General features: G+C 53.0%; 1 protein-coding gene across 1 annotated transcript; it reads left to right on the forward strand.

Annotated features, from left to right (window-relative positions):
* The first annotated feature begins 557 nt into the window (after positions 1-557).
* MRPS24 (mitochondrial ribosomal protein S24) lies at positions 558-16,755 on the forward strand. Its single transcript, XM_056571278.1, has 4 exons — positions 558-648; positions 8,386-8,466; positions 10,245-10,356; positions 15,261-16,755. Exons 1-4 carry the CDS (start codon positions 610-612, stop codon positions 15,542-15,544), a joined length of 516 nt encoding a protein of 171 aa, XP_056427253.1. The 5' UTR covers positions 558-609; the 3' UTR covers positions 15,545-16,755.
* Positions 16,756-16,996: the final 241 nt, after the last annotated feature.

A 16,996-nucleotide genomic window follows, 5' to 3' on the forward strand; every position in this document is an offset into this window, starting at 1 on the left:
AGCCATAATATGGAACTTTAGGTGCAAAATTTAAAGCGTTATGATTTTTAGAAGATGATGAGGAAAAAATGAAAATGCAAAAACGGAGAAACCCTGCGTCCTTAAGGTATTAAAGTGCACTCTGGGTTACAATAATAATAATAATGTAAACATTACGTCATATTTACTATAGTAGAAAACTATAGGTTGCCTTTCTGCATACATTCACCCTTGCTAATGTGTCCCTCCTAAATTATACCTAATAAAACTGTAGTGTGAATAGACCAGTGTTTCCCAACCAGGGTGCCTCCAGCTGTTGCAAAACTACAATTCCCAGCATGCCCGGACAGCCAAAGGCTGTCCGGGCATGCTGGGAGTTGTAGTTTTGCAACAGCTGGAGACACACTGGTTGGGATACACTGGAATAGAGTCATAAATACGTCAGCAGCTACACAATTGTAGGGCATTCGGTGCAATGTTTCTGTCCCAGTACTACAATCCATCTACCTCAGGATTATTTTTCTTATATCAGCCGCGCTTCTCATTTTCCTCCACTAGATGTCGCTGCTGAAGTCTATGGCAAGGTCACGTGTTTCCTCCCTACGGATAGCGTTATGGTACATTCCAAAGATGGCGGCGCCCTTGTGTAGTGCAGTGAGCCGGGTGCAGGTAAACGGGACTTTGGGGTCACCGAGGAGGTACGGGACATTTTACGGGAAATGATTGGGGGGCGCTGTTGTCAGGTAGAGTTGTTGCTGTTGTTGTAACGCACAGTGTGGACGGGTACTGTACCCCCGGCTGTATAGAGGGGCACGTGTGAGAAGCTTTGGTTTCTTTGGTTTTTTGTGGAGTGAGGCAGCTGGTATTACAGGAACCACATGCTTCCCTTTTATCTAATGCAAAACTGTGTGTCCCTCCCCCATAGAGGACAGCACCAGCAGAGCCCCTCCCCCATAGAGAACTGCACCAGCAGAGCCCCTCCCCCATAGAGGACCGCACCAGCAGAGCCCCTCCCCCATAGAGGACTGCACCAGCAGAGCCCCTCCCCCATAGAGGACTGCACCAGCAGAGCCCCTCCCCCATAGATGACTGCACCAGCAGAGCCCCTCCCCCATAGAGGACTGCACCAGCAGAGCCCCTCCCCCATAGATGACTGCTCCAGCAGAGCCCCTCCCCCATAGAGGACTGCACCAGCAGAGCCCCTCCCCCATAGAGGACTGCACCAGCAGAGCTCCTCCCCCATAGAGGACTGCACCAGCAGAGCCCCTCCCCCATAGAGTACTGCACCAGCAGAGCCCCTCCCCCATAGAGGACTGCACCAGCAGAGCCCCTCCCCCATAGAGGACTGCACCAGCAGAGCCCCTCCCCCATAGATGACTGCACCAGCAGAGCCCCTCCCCCATAGATGACTGCACCAGCAGAGCCCCTCCCCCATAGATGACTGCACCAGCAGAGCCCCTCCCCCATAGATGACTGCACCAGCAGAGCCCCTCCCCCATAGATGACTGCACCAGCAGAGCCCCTCCCCCATAGATGACTGCACCAGCAGAGCCCCTCCCCCATAGAGGACTGCACCAGCAGAGCCCCTCCCCCATAGAGGACTGCACCAGCAGAGCCCCTCCCCCATAGAGGACTGCACCAGCAGAGCCCCTCCCCCATAGAGGACTACACCAGCAGAGCCCCTCCCCTATAGATGACAGTACCAGCAGAGCCCCTCCCCCATAGATGACTGCACCAGCAGAGCCCCTCCCCCATAGAGGACTGCACCAGTAGAGCCCCTCCCCCATAGATGACTACACCAGCAGAGCCCCTCCCCCATAGATGACTGCACCAGCAGAGCCCCTCCCCTATAGATGACAGCACCAGCAGAGCCCCTCCCCTATAGATGACAGCACCAGCAGAGCCCCTCCCCCCAGATGACTACACCAGCAGAGCCCCTCCCCCCCTAGATGACTACACCAGCAGAGCCCCTCCCCCATAGATGACTACACCAGCAGAGCTCCTCCCCCATAGAGGACTACACCAGCAGAGCTCCTCCCCCATAGAGGACTGCACCAGCAGAGCCCCTCCCCCATAGAGGACTGCACCAGCAGAGCCCCTTCCCCATAGATGACTGCACCAGCAGAGCCCCTCCCCCATAGAGGACTACACCAGCAGAGCCCCTCCCCCATAGATGACTGCACCAGCAGAGCCCCTCCCCCATAGAGGACTGCACCAGCAGAGCCCCTCCCCCATAGAGGACAGCCCCAGCAGAGCCCCTCCCCCATAGAGGACTACACCAGCAGAGCCCCTCCCCTATAGATGACAGCACCAGCAGAGCCCCTCCCCCCATAGATGACTGCACCAGCAGAGCCCCTCCCCCATAGAGGACTGCACCAGCAGAGCCCCTCCCCCATAGATGACAGCACCAGCAGAGCCCCTCCCCCATAGATGACAACACCAGCAGAGCCCCTCCCCCATAGATGACTACACCAGCAGAGCCCCTCCCCCATAGATGACTACACCAGCAGAGCCCCTCCCCCATAGATGACAGCACCAGCAGAGCCCCTCCCCCATAGAGGACTACACCAGCAGAGCCCCTCCCCCATAGAGGACTACACCAGCAGAGCCCCTCCCCCATAGATGACTGCATCAGCAGAGCCCCTCCCCCATAGATGACTGCACCAGCAGAGCCCCTCCCCTATAGATGACAGCACCAGCAGAGCCCCTCCCCCCCTAGATGACTACACCAGCAGAGCCCCTCCCCCCCTAGATGACTACACCAGCAGAGCCCCTCCCCTATAGATGACAGCACCAGCAGAGCCCCTCCCCCATAGAGGACAGCACCAGCAGAGCCCCTCCCCCATAGAGGACAGCACCAGCAGAGCCCCTCCCCCATAGAGGACTACACCAGCAGAGCCCCTCCCCCATAGAGGACTACACCAGCAGAGCTCCTCCCCCATAGATGACAGCACCAGCAGAGCCCCTCCCCCATAGAGGACTGCACCAGCTGAGCCCCTCCCCCATAGAGGACTGCACCAGCTGAGCCCCTCCCCTATAGATGACAGCACCAGCAGAGCCCCTCCCCCATAGAGGACTGCACCAGCAGAGCCCCTCCCCCATAGATGACAGCACCAGCAGAGCCCCTCCCCCATAGATGACTACACCAGCAGAGCCCCTCCCCCCCTAGATGACTACACCAGCAGAGCCCCTCCCCCATAGATGACTACACCAGCAGAGCTCCTCCCCCATAGATGACAGCACCAGCAGAGCCCCTCCCCTATAGATGACAGCACCAGCAGAGCCCCTCCCCCATAGATGACTGCACCAGCAGAGCCCCTCCCCCATAGATGACTGCACCAGCAGAGCCCCTCCCCTATAGATGACAGCACCAGCAGAGCCCCTCCCCCCCTAGATGACTACACCAGCAGAGCCCCTCCCCCCCTAGATGACTACACCAGCAGAGCCCCTCCCCCATAGATGACAGCACCAGCAGAGCCCCTCCCCCATAGATGACAGCACCAGCAGAGCCCCTCCCCCATAGATGACTGCACCAGCAGAGCCCCTCCCCCATAGATGACTACACCAGCAGAGCCCCTCCCCCATAGATGACAGCACCAGCAGAGCCCCTCCCCCATAGATGACTACACCAGCAGAGCCCCTCCCCCATAGATGACTGCACCAGCAGAGCCCCTCCCCCATAGATGACTGCACCAGCAGAGCCCCTCCCCTATAGATGACTGCACCAGCAGAGCCCCTCCCCCCCTAGATGACTGCACCAGCAGAGCCCCTCCCCCATAGATGACTACACCAGCAGGGCCCCTCCCCCATAGATGACTGCACCAGCAGAGCCCCTCCCCCATAGAGGACAGCACCAGCAGAGCCCCTCCCCCATAGAGGACAGCACCAGCAGAGCCCCTCCCCCATAGAGGACTACACCAGCAGAGCCCCTCCCCTATAGATGACAGCACCAGCAGAGCCCCTCCCCCCCTAGATGACTACACCAGCAGAGCCCCTCCCCCCCCTAGATGACTACACCAGCAGAGCCCCTCCCCCATAGATGACAGCACCAGCAGAGCCCCTCCCCCATAGATGACAGCACCAGCAGAGCCCCTCCCCCATAGAGGACTACACCAGCAGAGCCCCTCCCCCATAGAGGACTACACCAGCAGAGCCCCTCCCCCATAGATGACTGCATCAGCAGAGCCCCTCCCCCATAGATGACTGCACCAGCAGAGCCCCTCCCCTATAGATGACAGCACCAGCAGAGCCCCTCCCCCCCTAGATGACTACACCAGCAGAGCCCCTCCCCCCCTAGATGACTACACCAGCAGAGCCCCTCCCCTATAGATGACAGCACCAGCAGAGCCCCTCCCCCATAGAGGACAGCACCAGCAGAGCCCCTCCCCCATAGAGGACAGCACCAGCAGAGCCCCTCCCCCATAGAGGACTACACCAGCAGAGCCCCTCCCCCATAGAGGACTACACCAGCAGAGCTCCTCCCCCATAGATGACAGCACCAGCAGAGCCCCTCCCCTATAGATGACAGCACCAGCAGAGCCCCTCCCCTATAGATGACAGCACCAGCAGAGCCCCTCCCCCATAGAGGACTGCACCAGCAGAGCCCCTCCCCCATAGAGGACTGCACCAGCAGAGCCCCTCCCCTATAGATGACAGCACCAGCAGAGCCCCTCCCCCATAGAGGACTGCACCAGCAGAGCCCCTCCCCCATAGAGGACTGCACCAGCAGAGCCCCTCCCCCCCTAGATGACTACACCAGCAGAGCCCCTCCTCCATAGATGACTACACCAGCAGAGCTCCTCCCCCATAGATGACAGCACCAGCAGAGCCCCTCCCCTATAGATGACAGCACCAGCAGAGCCCCTCCCCCATAGATGACTGCACCAGCAGAGCCCCTCCCCCATAGATGACTGCACCAGCAGAGCCCCTCCCCCATAGATGACTGCACCAGCAGAGCCCCTCCCCTATAGATGACAGCACCAGCAGAGCCCCTCCCCCCCTAGATGACTACACCAGCAGAGCCCCTCCCCCCCTAGATGACTACACCAGCAGAGCCCCTCCCCCATAGATGACAGCACCAGCAGAGCCCCTCCCCCATAGAGGACTACACCAGCAGAGCCCCTCCCCCATAGATGACTGCACCAGCAGAGCCCCTCCCCCATAGATGACTGCACCAGCAGAGCCCCTCCCCTATAGATGACAGCACCAGCAGAGCCCCTCCCCCCCTAGATGACAGCACCAGCAGAGCCCCTCCCCCCCTAGATGACTACACCAGCAGAGCCCCTCCCCCCCTAGATGACTACACCAGCAGAGCCCCTCCCCCATAGATGACTTCACCAGCAGAGCTCCTCCCCCATAGATGACAGCACCAGCAGAGCCCCTCCCCTATAGATGACAGCACCAGCAGAGCCCCTCCCCCATAGATGACTGCACCAGCAGAGCCCCTCCCCCATAGATGACTGCACCAGCAGAGCCCCTCCCCCATAGATGACTGCACCAGCAGAGCCCCTCCCCCATAGATGACTGCACCAGCAGAGCCCCTCCCCTATAGATGACAGCACCAGCAGAGCCCCTCCCCCCCCTAGATGACTACACCAGCAGAGCCCCTCCCCCCCTAGATGACTACACCAGCAGAGCCCCTCCCCCCCTAGATGACTACACCAGCAGAGCCCCTCCCCCATAGATGACTACACCAGCAGAGCCCCTCCCCCATAGATGACAGCACCAGCAGAGCCCCTCCCCCATAGATGACTGCACCAGCAGAGCCCCTCCCCCATAGATGACTGCACCAGCAGAGCCCCTCCCCCATAGATGACAGCACCAGCAGAGCCCCTCCCCCCCTAGATGACTGCACCAGCAGAGCCCCTCCCCCCCTAGATGACTACACCAGCAGGGCCCCTCCCCCATAGATGACTACACCAGCAGAGCCCCTCCCCCATAGATGACAGCACCAGCAGAGCCCCTCCCCCATAGAGGACTACACCAGCAGAGCCCCTCCCCCATAGATGACTGCACCAGCAGAGCCCCTCCCCCATAGATGACTGCACCAGCAGAGCCCCTCCCCTATAGATGACAGCACCAGCAGAGCCCCTCCCCCCTAGATGACTACACCAGCAGAGCCCCTCCCCCATAGATGACTACACCAGCAGAGCTCCTCCCCCATAGATGACAGCACCAGCAGAGCCCCTCCCCTATAGATGACAGCACCAGCAGAGCCCCTCCCCCATAGATGACTGCACCAGCAGAGCCCCTCCCCCATAGATGACTGCACCAGCAGAGCCCCTCCCCCATAGATGACTGCACCAGCAGAGCCCCTCCCCCATAGATGACTGCACCAGCAGAGCCCCTCCCCTATAGATGACAGCACCAGCAGAGCCCCTCCCCCCCTAGATGACTACACCAGCAGAGCCCCTCCCCCCCTAGATGACTACACCAGCAGAGCCCCTCCCCCATAGATGACTACACCAGCAGAGCCCCTCCCCCATAGATGACAGCACCAGCAGAGCCCCTCCCCCATAGATGACTGCACCAGCAGAGCCCCTCCCCCATAGATGACTGCACCAGCAGAGCCCCTCCCCCATAGATGACAGCACCAGCAGAGCCCCTCCCCCCCTAGATGACTGCACCAGCAGAGCCCCTCCCCCCCTAGATGACTACACCAGCAGGGCCCCTCCCCCATAGATGACTACACCAGCAGAGCCCCTCCCCCATAGATGACAGCACCAGCAGAGCCCCTCCCCCATAGAGGACTACACCAGCAGAGCCCCTCCCCCATAGATGACTGCACCAGCAGAGCCCCTCCCCCATAGATGACTGCACCAGCAGAGCCCCTCCCCTATAGATGACAGCACCAGCAGAGCCCCTCCCCCCTAGATGACTACACCAGCAGAGCCCCTCCCCCCCTAGATGACTACACCAGCAGAGCCCCTCCCCCATAGATGACTACACCAGCAGAGCTCCTCCCCCATAGATGACAGCACCAGCAGAGCCCCTCCCCTATAGATGACAGCACCAGCAGAGCCCCTCCCCCATAGATGACTGCACCAGCAGAGCCCCTCCCCCATAGATGACTGCACCAGCAGAGCCCCTCCCCCATAGATGACTGCACCAGCAGAGCCCCTCCCCCATAGATGACTGCACCAGCAGAGCCCCTCCCCTATAGATGACAGCACCAGCAGAGCCCCTCCCCCCCTAGATGACTACACCAGCAGAGCCCCTCCCCCCCTAGATGACTGCACCAGCAGAGCCCCTCCCCCATAGATGACTGCACCAGCAGAGCCCCTCCCCTATAGATGACAGCACCAGCAGAGCCCCTCCCCCCCTAGATGACTACACCAGCAGAGCCCCTCCCCCCTAGATGACTACACCAGCAGAGCCCCTCCCCCATAGATGACTACACCAGCAGAGCCCCTCCCCCATAGATGACAGCACCAGCAGAGCCCCTCCCCCATAGATGACTGCACCAGCAGAGCCCCTCCCCCATAGATGACTACACCAGCAGAGCCCCTCCCCCATAGATGACAGCACCAGCAGAGCCCCTCCCCCCATAGATGACACCAGCAGAGCCCCTCCCCCATAGAGGACAGCACCAGCAGAGCCCCTCCCCCATAGAGGACTGCACCAGCAGAGCCCCTCCCCCATAGAGGACAGCACCAGCAGAGCCCCTCCCCCATAGAGGACAGCACCAGCAGAGCCCCTCCCCCATAGAGGACAGCACCAGCAGAGCCCCTCCCCCATAGAGGACTGCACCAGCAGAGCTCCTCCCCCATAGATGACAGCACCAGCAGAGCCCCTCCCCCCATAGATGACACCAGCAGAGCCCCTCCCCCATAGATGACACCAGCAGAGCCCCTCCCCCATAGATGACACCAGCAGAGCCCCTCCCCCATAGATGACACCAGCAGAGCCCCTCCCCCATAGATGACACCAGCAGAGCCCCTCCCCCATAGATGACTGCACCAGCAGAGCCCCTCCCCCATAGATGACTGCACCAGCAGAGCCCCTCCCCCATAGATGACACCAGCAGGGCCCCTCCCTCCCATGTGAGCGCTCTGAAGTGTTAGCCCATGTTCACACGTCAGGATTTCGCATTGGGGTTCTGCATGGAGATTCCGCAGCAGCAGAGTCCTATTGTATTCAGTTGGAGTCTGCTGCTCTGTGCACACGGCGGAATATCCGTGTCAGATGTTTCCAGTATGTTTATTCTTTGTGCGGAGACTGCACGGAATCCATAACCTTCTATCAGATGGCGCATTCCCATGTGGTCCTTGCTCCGCAGTGTCCTGTGCGGACATTCTGGCCTGTAAACAGCCGTAGCCCCTTGTACGAGCTCCTGGCGCCAGCAGTGACATCATGAGGTCTTTACCGGAGATCACAAGCAGCTAAATATCCCTCATTTATTTTCAGGTTTTGCTGAGAGGACTAGAAGGCGCGGCCCCCCGACATTCTCTGCTCCGCTGTATTCAGACCAGCGCTGTCTGCTTAAAGGTAACACAGAGGTCATGTCCTCGGGAAAGAAGAAAATATTTAAGGACAGTCCTCAGATTATACCCTATATAACACTTGGCAAAGTGTAATACAGAGGCCCCTCGACCTACGATGGCCCGACATACGATCATTTCAACATGCGATGGCCTCTCAGAGGCAGCATCAACATACGATGCTTTTGTATGTCGGGGCCATCGCATAAACGGCTATCCGGCAGCGCAGACTACTTCAGCTACCACCGGATAGCCGTTTATGGTGCCCCGTGAGCTCCGGTGATGTCTCCTACCTGTCCTCAGGGCTCCGGCGCATCCTCTTCGGGATCCTCTGCATCGTCGGCGCTCTCCATCGTCGTCATCACATCACTGCGCACGCCGTCCCGTCATTCAATAGGAGCGGTGTGCGTAGTGACGTGATGGCGGCGACGTGAGAGCGAGGATGCCGGAGGAAGCAGAGGCTGCGCCTGGGACACCTCGGGGACGCGGCGACATCCCGGGCAGCGGTGACGGTCCGGAGTGGCGGGGACATGTGAGTACAACTTCCTCTAACAGCGGTCTTCAACCTGCGGACGTTGGCTGTCCGGGCATGCTGGGTGTTGTAGTTTTGCAACATCTGGAGGTCCGCAGGTTGTAGACCACTGTCCTATACTTTACATTGCACGGATCCCTCAACATACGATGGTTTCAACAAACGATGGTCCATTTAGAACGGATTACCATCGTATGTTGAGGGACCAATGTATAGGGTAAAATCTTTATCCTCGCCATCCCCGGGGGACGACCCCCATTTTATTATGCTCTTTGCCCTGTGTTTGGCAATACCCCCTTTGGGTGCGTTTATACGTTCATATTTTTTTCTTTGAAGTCACTGGGCAGCAAAATCTTAGGACCCAGAAGGAGAGGAGCACCGATTGGCTTTCAGGACATCATTTAAGGCATACATTAAAGGGGTTTTCCAGCCTTAGACATCTTATCCCCTATCCAAAGGATAGGGGATAAGATGTCTTATTGCAGGGGTCCTGCCGCTGGAACTCCCCGTGATCTCCGTGCAGCTCCCAGCATTCTGTGCGGGCGCTGCTCCCGAGACATGACATCACGGCCATGACCCCACCTCTGTCTTTGTCAGGAACTGTCCAGAGCAGGAGAGGTTTGCTATGGGGATTTCCTTCTGCTCTGGACAGTTCCTGACATGGACAGAGGTGTCAGCAGAGAGCACTGTGGGCAGACTGGAAAGAACTACACAACTTCCTCTGTTGCATACATCAGCTGATAAGTACTGGAAGGATTAAGATTTTTAAATAGAAGTAATTTACAAATCTTTTTAAAGGGGTATTCCAGGCAAAAACTTTTTTTTATATATCAACTGGCTCCGGGAAGTTTAACAGATTTGTAAATTACTTCTATTAAAAGATCTTAATCCTTCCAATAGTTATTAGCTTCTGAAGTTGAGTTGCTGTTTTCTGTCTAACTGCTTTGTGATGACTCGCGTCCCGGGAGCTGTCCAGCTCCTATGGGGATATTTTCCCATCATGCACAGCTCCCGGGACGTGACATCCTCATTGAGCAGTTAGACAGAAAATTTCAGAAGCTAATAACTATTGGAAGGATTAAGATTTTTTAATAGAAGTAATTTACAAATCTGTTTAACTTTCCGGAGCCAGTTGATATATATAAAAAAAAGTTTTTGCCTGGAATACCCCTTTAACTTTCCGGCACCAGTTGCTATGAAAAAATGTGTTTTCCATCGTAGTACCCCTTTAAACCCCCTTTTTTCCCCCCCAGAACCGTGCAGCACGAGTACGTGTGGGTAAAGGAGACAAGCCAGTGACCTATGAAGAGGCTCATCCCCCCCATCACATCGCCCATAGGAAAGGCTGGCTCTCTCAACACACAAGTAAGACTAGTAGAACTTTTGCATATACCGTATATACTCGAGTATAAGCCGACCCGAGTATAAGCCGAGACCCCTAATTTCAACCCAAAATCCCAGGAAAAGTTATTGACTCGAGTATAAGCCTAGGGTGGGAAATACATCATCCCCCCCTGTCATCATCCAGACCCGTCATTAACATCCTCATCATCATCATCACCGCCTGTCATCATCCAGACCCTCATCATCATCACCTGTCATTATCCCCTTGTCATCATCCCACACATCCCCCCTTCATCATCCCCTTGTAATCATCCCACACCCCCCCCCCTTCATCATCCCCTTGTCATCATCCCCACCCCCCTTCATCATCCCACACCCCCCCTTCATCATCCTCTTGTCATCATTCGCCCTCAGTGGTCTTCAAGCTGCGGACCTCCAGAGGTTTCAAAACTACAACTCCCAGCAAGCCCGGGCAGCCATCGGCTGTCCGGGCTTGCTGGGAGTTGTAGTTTTGAAACCTCCGGAGGTCCGCAGGTTGAAGACCACTGCGGCCTTCGACATCATCCAGCCCCCTCTCACCCCCCTTTAGTTCTGTACAGTACTCACCTCCGCTCGGCGCTGGTCCGGTGCTGCAGGACTGTCCGGAGAGGAGGTGGTCCGGTGGGATACTGGTTCCGGGCTGCTATCTTCACCGGGGAAGCCTCTTCTAAGCGCTTCGGGCCCGGCCCCAGAATAGTCACGTTGCCTTGACAACGACGCAGAGGTACGTTCATTGCCAACGTACTTCTGCGTCATTGTCAAGGCAACGCCTCTATTCCGGGCCGGCAGCGCGGAGAAGAGGCGCCCCCGGTGAAGATAGCAGCCCGGAACCACTATCCCACCGGACCACCTCCTCTCCGGACAGTCCTGCAGCACCGGACCAGCGCCGAGCGGAGGTGAGTACTGTACAAAACTAAAGGGGGGTGAGAGGGGGCTGGATGATGTCGAAGGCCGCAGTGGTCTTCAACCTGCGGACCTCCGGAGGTTTCAAAACTACAACTCCCAGCAAGCCCGGACAGCCGATGGCTGCCCGGGCTTGCTGGGAGTTGTAGTTTTGAAACCTCTGGAGGTCCGCAGGTTGAAGACCACTGCGGGTGGAGAGTTCACTCGAGTATAAGCCGAGGGGGGTGTTTTCAGCACGAAAAATCGTGCTGAAAAACTCGGCTTATACTCGAGTATATACGGTAATTTACATATCCAGGAAGAGAATTGGGAAATGTTACGGAGAAAGACAGTAGTTCTTAAAGGATCAGAGAGCATGTTGTTATGAGGACAATCCCTTGAAAAGGATGGTTTCCAAACATCCCAAAAGGCCCCTTCACTCTCTTTTTTTTCTAAATGTCGTAGAAGTATTAGTCCATTTTATTGGTCTGATTAAAGAGGCACTCAGGGCTATTATTAGAAAATAATGTAGCGGTTCTTGTGTATCCCTTGTGCATGCCTGTTGTAGCTGATGTAGCAGGCATGGGATAGGCTCCATAAGTTTGCAATTGCATTACTGAAGTGATTCTGTAATGCAGCCTACATTTCCCATGAACCTTCTGGCTTTAGGTGTGGTGCAGGTGCACCTGGTCATCCATTTAGGCTGCTGACGGAATAGACTCATACGTGGGTCTGGGTTAGTTCACAGTGGGGGAGATTCATCAAAACCTGTCTAGGGGAAAAGCTGCTGAGTTGCCTATAGCAACCAATCAGATCGCTTCACTTCTTTTATTGATCTTTCTTTTTTTTTTTTTTTTTTTTTTTTTTTTTTAAGAAATGAAAGAAGCGATCTGATTGGTTGCTATGGTCAACTCAGCAGCTTTTCCTCTAGACAGGTTTTGATGAATCTCCCCCATTATGTGCCATTTTGATGCATTTTAGGTAAATATTGAAAATTATTTGACCTATTATCACAATTAAGAATGATTTATGAAGATTTGAAGTCTTTAAGTTGTGTTACACATTGAATTCTTTTTCACACATTTTACTGCTTTTGCGGTGATTTTCCAAAATGATGTTGAAAAATTATAAATTTTTACTGTGGTTTGCACAATTACGGTAAAAAAGTGATTTTTTTTTTGCCATGATGTTAGGGAAAATCACAGAAAAAACTGGAAAAAAAGCAACGTGTGAACATAACCTTATGGGTGGTGCATAATTGTTATATATCCTTATCAAATAGAAATAGCAGCAGTTTACAGATCTGAGTGGGAGGGGCTTTTTCTAGACTTAAAGGGGTATTCCGGCGCTTAGACATCTTATCCCCTATCCAAAGGATAGGGATAAGATTCCTGATCGCGGGGGTCCCGCCGCTGGTGACATCAAGCCTCCGCCCCCTGTGTGAGCTGTCACGCCCCCTCCCATAGGCTTGCATTGAGGGGGTAGAGCATGACATCACACGGGGCGGAGCCTTGACGTCACAACGCTCCGGCCCCATGATCGACAGTAATCAGACCCGGAGCGAACATGCTCCGGGGACTGATTTTAACTGGGGTGCTGCGTGCAAGATCACGGGGGTCCCCAGCGGTGGGACCCGCGATCAAGCATCTTATCCCTATCCTTTGGATAGGGGATGAGATGTCTAAGGGCCGGAGTACCCCTTTAAAGGGGTACTCCACCCCTAGACATCTTAGCTCCTGAGAGCTGATGACTCGGGGGGCTGCAGGAGAGATCACGGGGGTCCCCAGCAGTGGGACCCCAGCGATCAGACATCTTATCCCTTATCCTTGGATAGGGGATAAGATGTCTAGAGGCGGAGTACCCCTTTAAATGGGCACTTTCACGCAAAACATTTGACATGCCCTAGAGTGGTGTATACATACGGCGCCCAGTCGTGGTGGGGTTTAGTCGCCTCCTCCCATCGCTAGACACTCCTGGGAGGAGGAACAGCGGGCCAAAGAATGAAGGGTCTGGAGCCGCCGGAGCCAGGCTCTACTACCGTGTTTCCCCTGACTGTCGGCTCCCGTGCATGCGGCCTGACCCCTCTGGCGAATCGCAAAATTTAGCAAAGGGCCAATTCGCAATCTACAGTTATCTCAATTTGATTGCGGTATATGGTGCAGCCCTATCTGGTACTACAGCTCAATTTACTTAAAGGGGTACTCCCCTTGAAAACATTCTTTTTTTTAATTTTAATTTTTTTAAATCGACTGGTGCCAGAAAGTTAAACAGATTTGTAAATTACTTCTATTAAATAATCTTAACCCAGTACTTGATGCTGTATGTTCCAGAGGAAGTGCTTTTCTTTTTGAATTTCCTTTCTGTCTGACCACAGTGCTCTCTGCTGACACATCTGTCCATGTCAGGAACTGTCCAGAGTAGGAGCAAATCCCCAAAACAAACCTCTCCTGCTCTGGACATTTCCTAAAATGGACAGAGGTGTCAGCAGCGAGCACTGTGGTCAGACAGAAAGGAAATTCAAAAAGAAAAGAACTTCCTGTGGAGTATATAGCAGCTGAGAAGTACTGGAAGGATAAAGATTTTTTAAATAGAAGTAATTTACAAATTTGTTTAACTTTCTGGCACCAGTTGATTTAAAAAAAAATTATAATAATAATAATGTTTTCAAGGGGAGTACCCCTTTAACCCCTTAAGGACCAGGGGTTTTTCCGTTTTTACACTTTCATTTTTTCCTCCTTACCTTTTAAAAATCATAACCCTTTCAATTTTGCACCTAAAAATCCATATGAGGGCTTATTTTTTTGCGCCACCAACACTTCTTTGCAGTGAGATCAGTCATTTTACCCAAAAATATATGGAAAAACGAAAAAAAAAATTATTGTGCGACAAAATTGAAGAAAAAATGCAATTTTGTAACACTTGGGGGCAACCGTTTCTACGCAGTGAATTTTTCGCTAAAAATGACCCCTTCTCTTTATTCTGTAGGTTCATACAATTAAAATGATCCCCTACTTATATAGGTTTGATTTTGTCGGACTTCTGGAAAAAATCATAACTACATGCAGGAAAATATATACGTTTAAAATTGTCATTTTCTGCCCCCTATAACTTTTTTTTATTTTTCTGCATATGGGGCGGTATGAGGACTCCTCTTTTGTGCCGTGATCTTCAGTTTCTAGCGGTACCATTTTGTTTTGATCAGACTTTTTGATCGCTTTTTATTCACTTTTTCATGATATAAAAGTGACCAAAAATGCGCTATTTTGGACTTTGGAATTTTTTTGCGCGTACGCCATTGACTGTGCGGTTTAAATAATGATATATTTTTATAGTTCGGACATTTACGCACGCGGCAATACCACGTTTTTTTTTTTTTTCTTTGCAAGAATCAGCTGCGGTATGACGTGGGCTCGAGTCAGGAGCCCGCGTCATACCTCGGTAACGGCCATTGGACGTGTATACACGTCCATGGTCGTTAAGGGGTTAAGTAAATTGAGCTGTAGTACCAGATAGGGCTGCACCATATACTGCACTCAAATTGAGATAATTGTAGATTGCGAATTGGGCCTTCGCAAAATTTTGCATGTGGAGCATACAGCAGCTGATAAGTACTGGAAGGATTAAGATTTTTAAATAGAAGTAATTTACAAATCTGTTTAACTTTCTGCCACCAGTCGATTTAAAAGAAATGTTTTTCAGGGGATTACCCCTTTAAATGTGATCAGATGCAGCTTCTTGTACAAGTGAAAAAGGGGAACGCTCCGCTTGCTTTCAAGAAGTCACCGGCTCTTATGTCCCACAATGGTCCTTTTGTGAAAATGTCCATTGACGTTCTATAGAAATATATCAGTATATCGCTGGCAGTACAGGGCTCCTTTGTTTGGGATAATATGTAGGTATTAGCATTGGTGACGTCTGGCGTCACGGTAATCACTGTTGTTAATAATTGAACCTGCTTAGTATAGAAGCACCTTATGGCCATTTTACTGTCCTTACTTCTTCAGGTAACCTAGATGGTGAAGAAGGTGCCGCAGAACGCACCATAGAGGACGTCTATATCCGCAGATTTATGTATGGCACGTTCCACGGCTGCCTGGCCAACGAAGTTGTGATCAAGCGGCGCGCCAATCTCATTGTGATATGCGCCATACTGGTCCGCAAGCTGCCTGCGCAGAAGTACTACTTTCTGACTGGCTACACTGAAGAATTGCTGTCCTACCTGTACAAATGTCCTGTGAAGCTGGAATTACAGACAGTGGAGGAGAAAGTCATTTATAAGTATCTGTGAGGTCTACCTTGTATGTATAGCAGTGTTCCCCAACCTGGGTGCCTCCAGCTGTTGCAAAACTACAACTCCCAGCATGCCCGGACAGCCGAAGGCTGTCCGGGCATGCTGGAAGTTGTAGTTTTGCAACAGCAGGTGGCACCCTGGTTGGAAACCACTGGCCTATAGGAATGAACCACAGATGCTGTTCGTTGTGGAAATGGACTGCTCTCTATTGTGTTCTGATCTTCACACGTTGTCACCCTGGGGTTTTGTATGATAGTAAAATAGAATTGTATTTAAACTATATATATATAGTTGAGTGGCTATGTGGTGTCTGGGGTGTTGCAATGATATTACAGGGTCTGGTGGTATTAACCTTTACTTGTCGTGACGCCAGGGTGAGGTTTGCTTAGTATTAGAGGTCCTGCCGCCAACCGGCCCACATACGGCAGGGATAATAACCGGAATGTCCACAGCAGGATTTATGAGATAACTGGAAACTTTTGCTTGAACTTTTAGGCAACAGTCTTTACAATGAAACAGTTTCTCCTGAGGTAACCGGAATGCAGGTTCCTCACAGGCTTTGCTGGGACTGGTAGTAATGAGCTTTATGCAGGCCACTGTGCTACTAGTTAAGGGATTCGAGAGGAATAGTAGTCACACAGGATTTGTAGGTTGAGCTTTATAACTCACGGTTTTAGTAGCTGCTAATCCTTTAGGCTTTGGCCTAGATGCGATGAATTTAGATGTGCTCGGCTGAAATCCAGGAGATAAGAGAGAGAATTTAGTGACTACAGTCCTTTATATAATAAGGGGCTAGACTAAGCTCATTGGCCAGCAAACCTGTAAGTCCTGAATCCAGTGAACTCTGGGTACATCACATGACCCAGGAAAGTCCTTACACATATGTACATTCACAACTGTAGATCACATGACCTGGGAAGGTCCTATACATTTACTTCTCCTATACATTAAATAATGTAAGCTAGATATAGAAAAAGAAGAGAGCAGAGCTTCCTCTGAGTGTAGTGTGTTTTATAACATCAGGTATAGGTCAATGTGGATATATTCCACTATAGGTGTCCGCTCACCTTGTGGGGTTGTGTGCCAGACACAACCACCATGAAGTGCTTGTCAGTGTTTTTACGGAGCTGCCTCCCGGGAATCAGAGCGGGGTGTCCCTCTCTGATCTGGAACATCGAGTAGAAACAGGAGAAAAAGCCGGGATCTGTTGACGCATGCCGTAATAATGTTCAGTAATCCAGTGTGGATATAAATTCTTCTTTATTGCCAGATTTTAGACGCGTTTCGAGGATACAACCTCTTTCTCAATAAAACATAGGCTTCTAACAACATTCATCTGCAAGTGGTTTTTAAAGCTAAAAAAAGCCCGCGAGTGAACCGGACCGCCCAGTGTGAACAGCGCTGTTCAGTGACGTGGCCGGCGCACTCTGAGCGTGTAAACACTGGTTG

This window comes from Hyla sarda, chromosome 4 (assembly GCF_029499605.1).
Source record: "Hyla sarda isolate aHylSar1 chromosome 4, aHylSar1.hap1, whole genome shotgun sequence".
NCBI classification, from domain to species: Eukaryota; Metazoa; Chordata; class Amphibia; order Anura; family Hylidae; genus Hyla; species Hyla sarda.

Excerpts from the sequence above, each read along its gene's own strand:
- MRPS24 (XM_056571278.1), top strand. The coding sequence starts at position 610 with ATGGCGGCGCCCTTGTGTAGTGCAGTGAGCCGGGTGCAG. Across the intron at positions 649-8,385 it reads GTGCAGTGAGCCGGGTGCAG|GTTTTGCTGAGAGGACTAGA; the intron begins GTAAACGGGACT and ends ATTTATTTTCAG. Across the intron at positions 10,357-15,260 it reads CTGGCTCTCTCAACACACAA|GTAACCTAGATGGTGAAGAA; the intron begins GTAAGACTAGTA and ends TTACTTCTTCAG.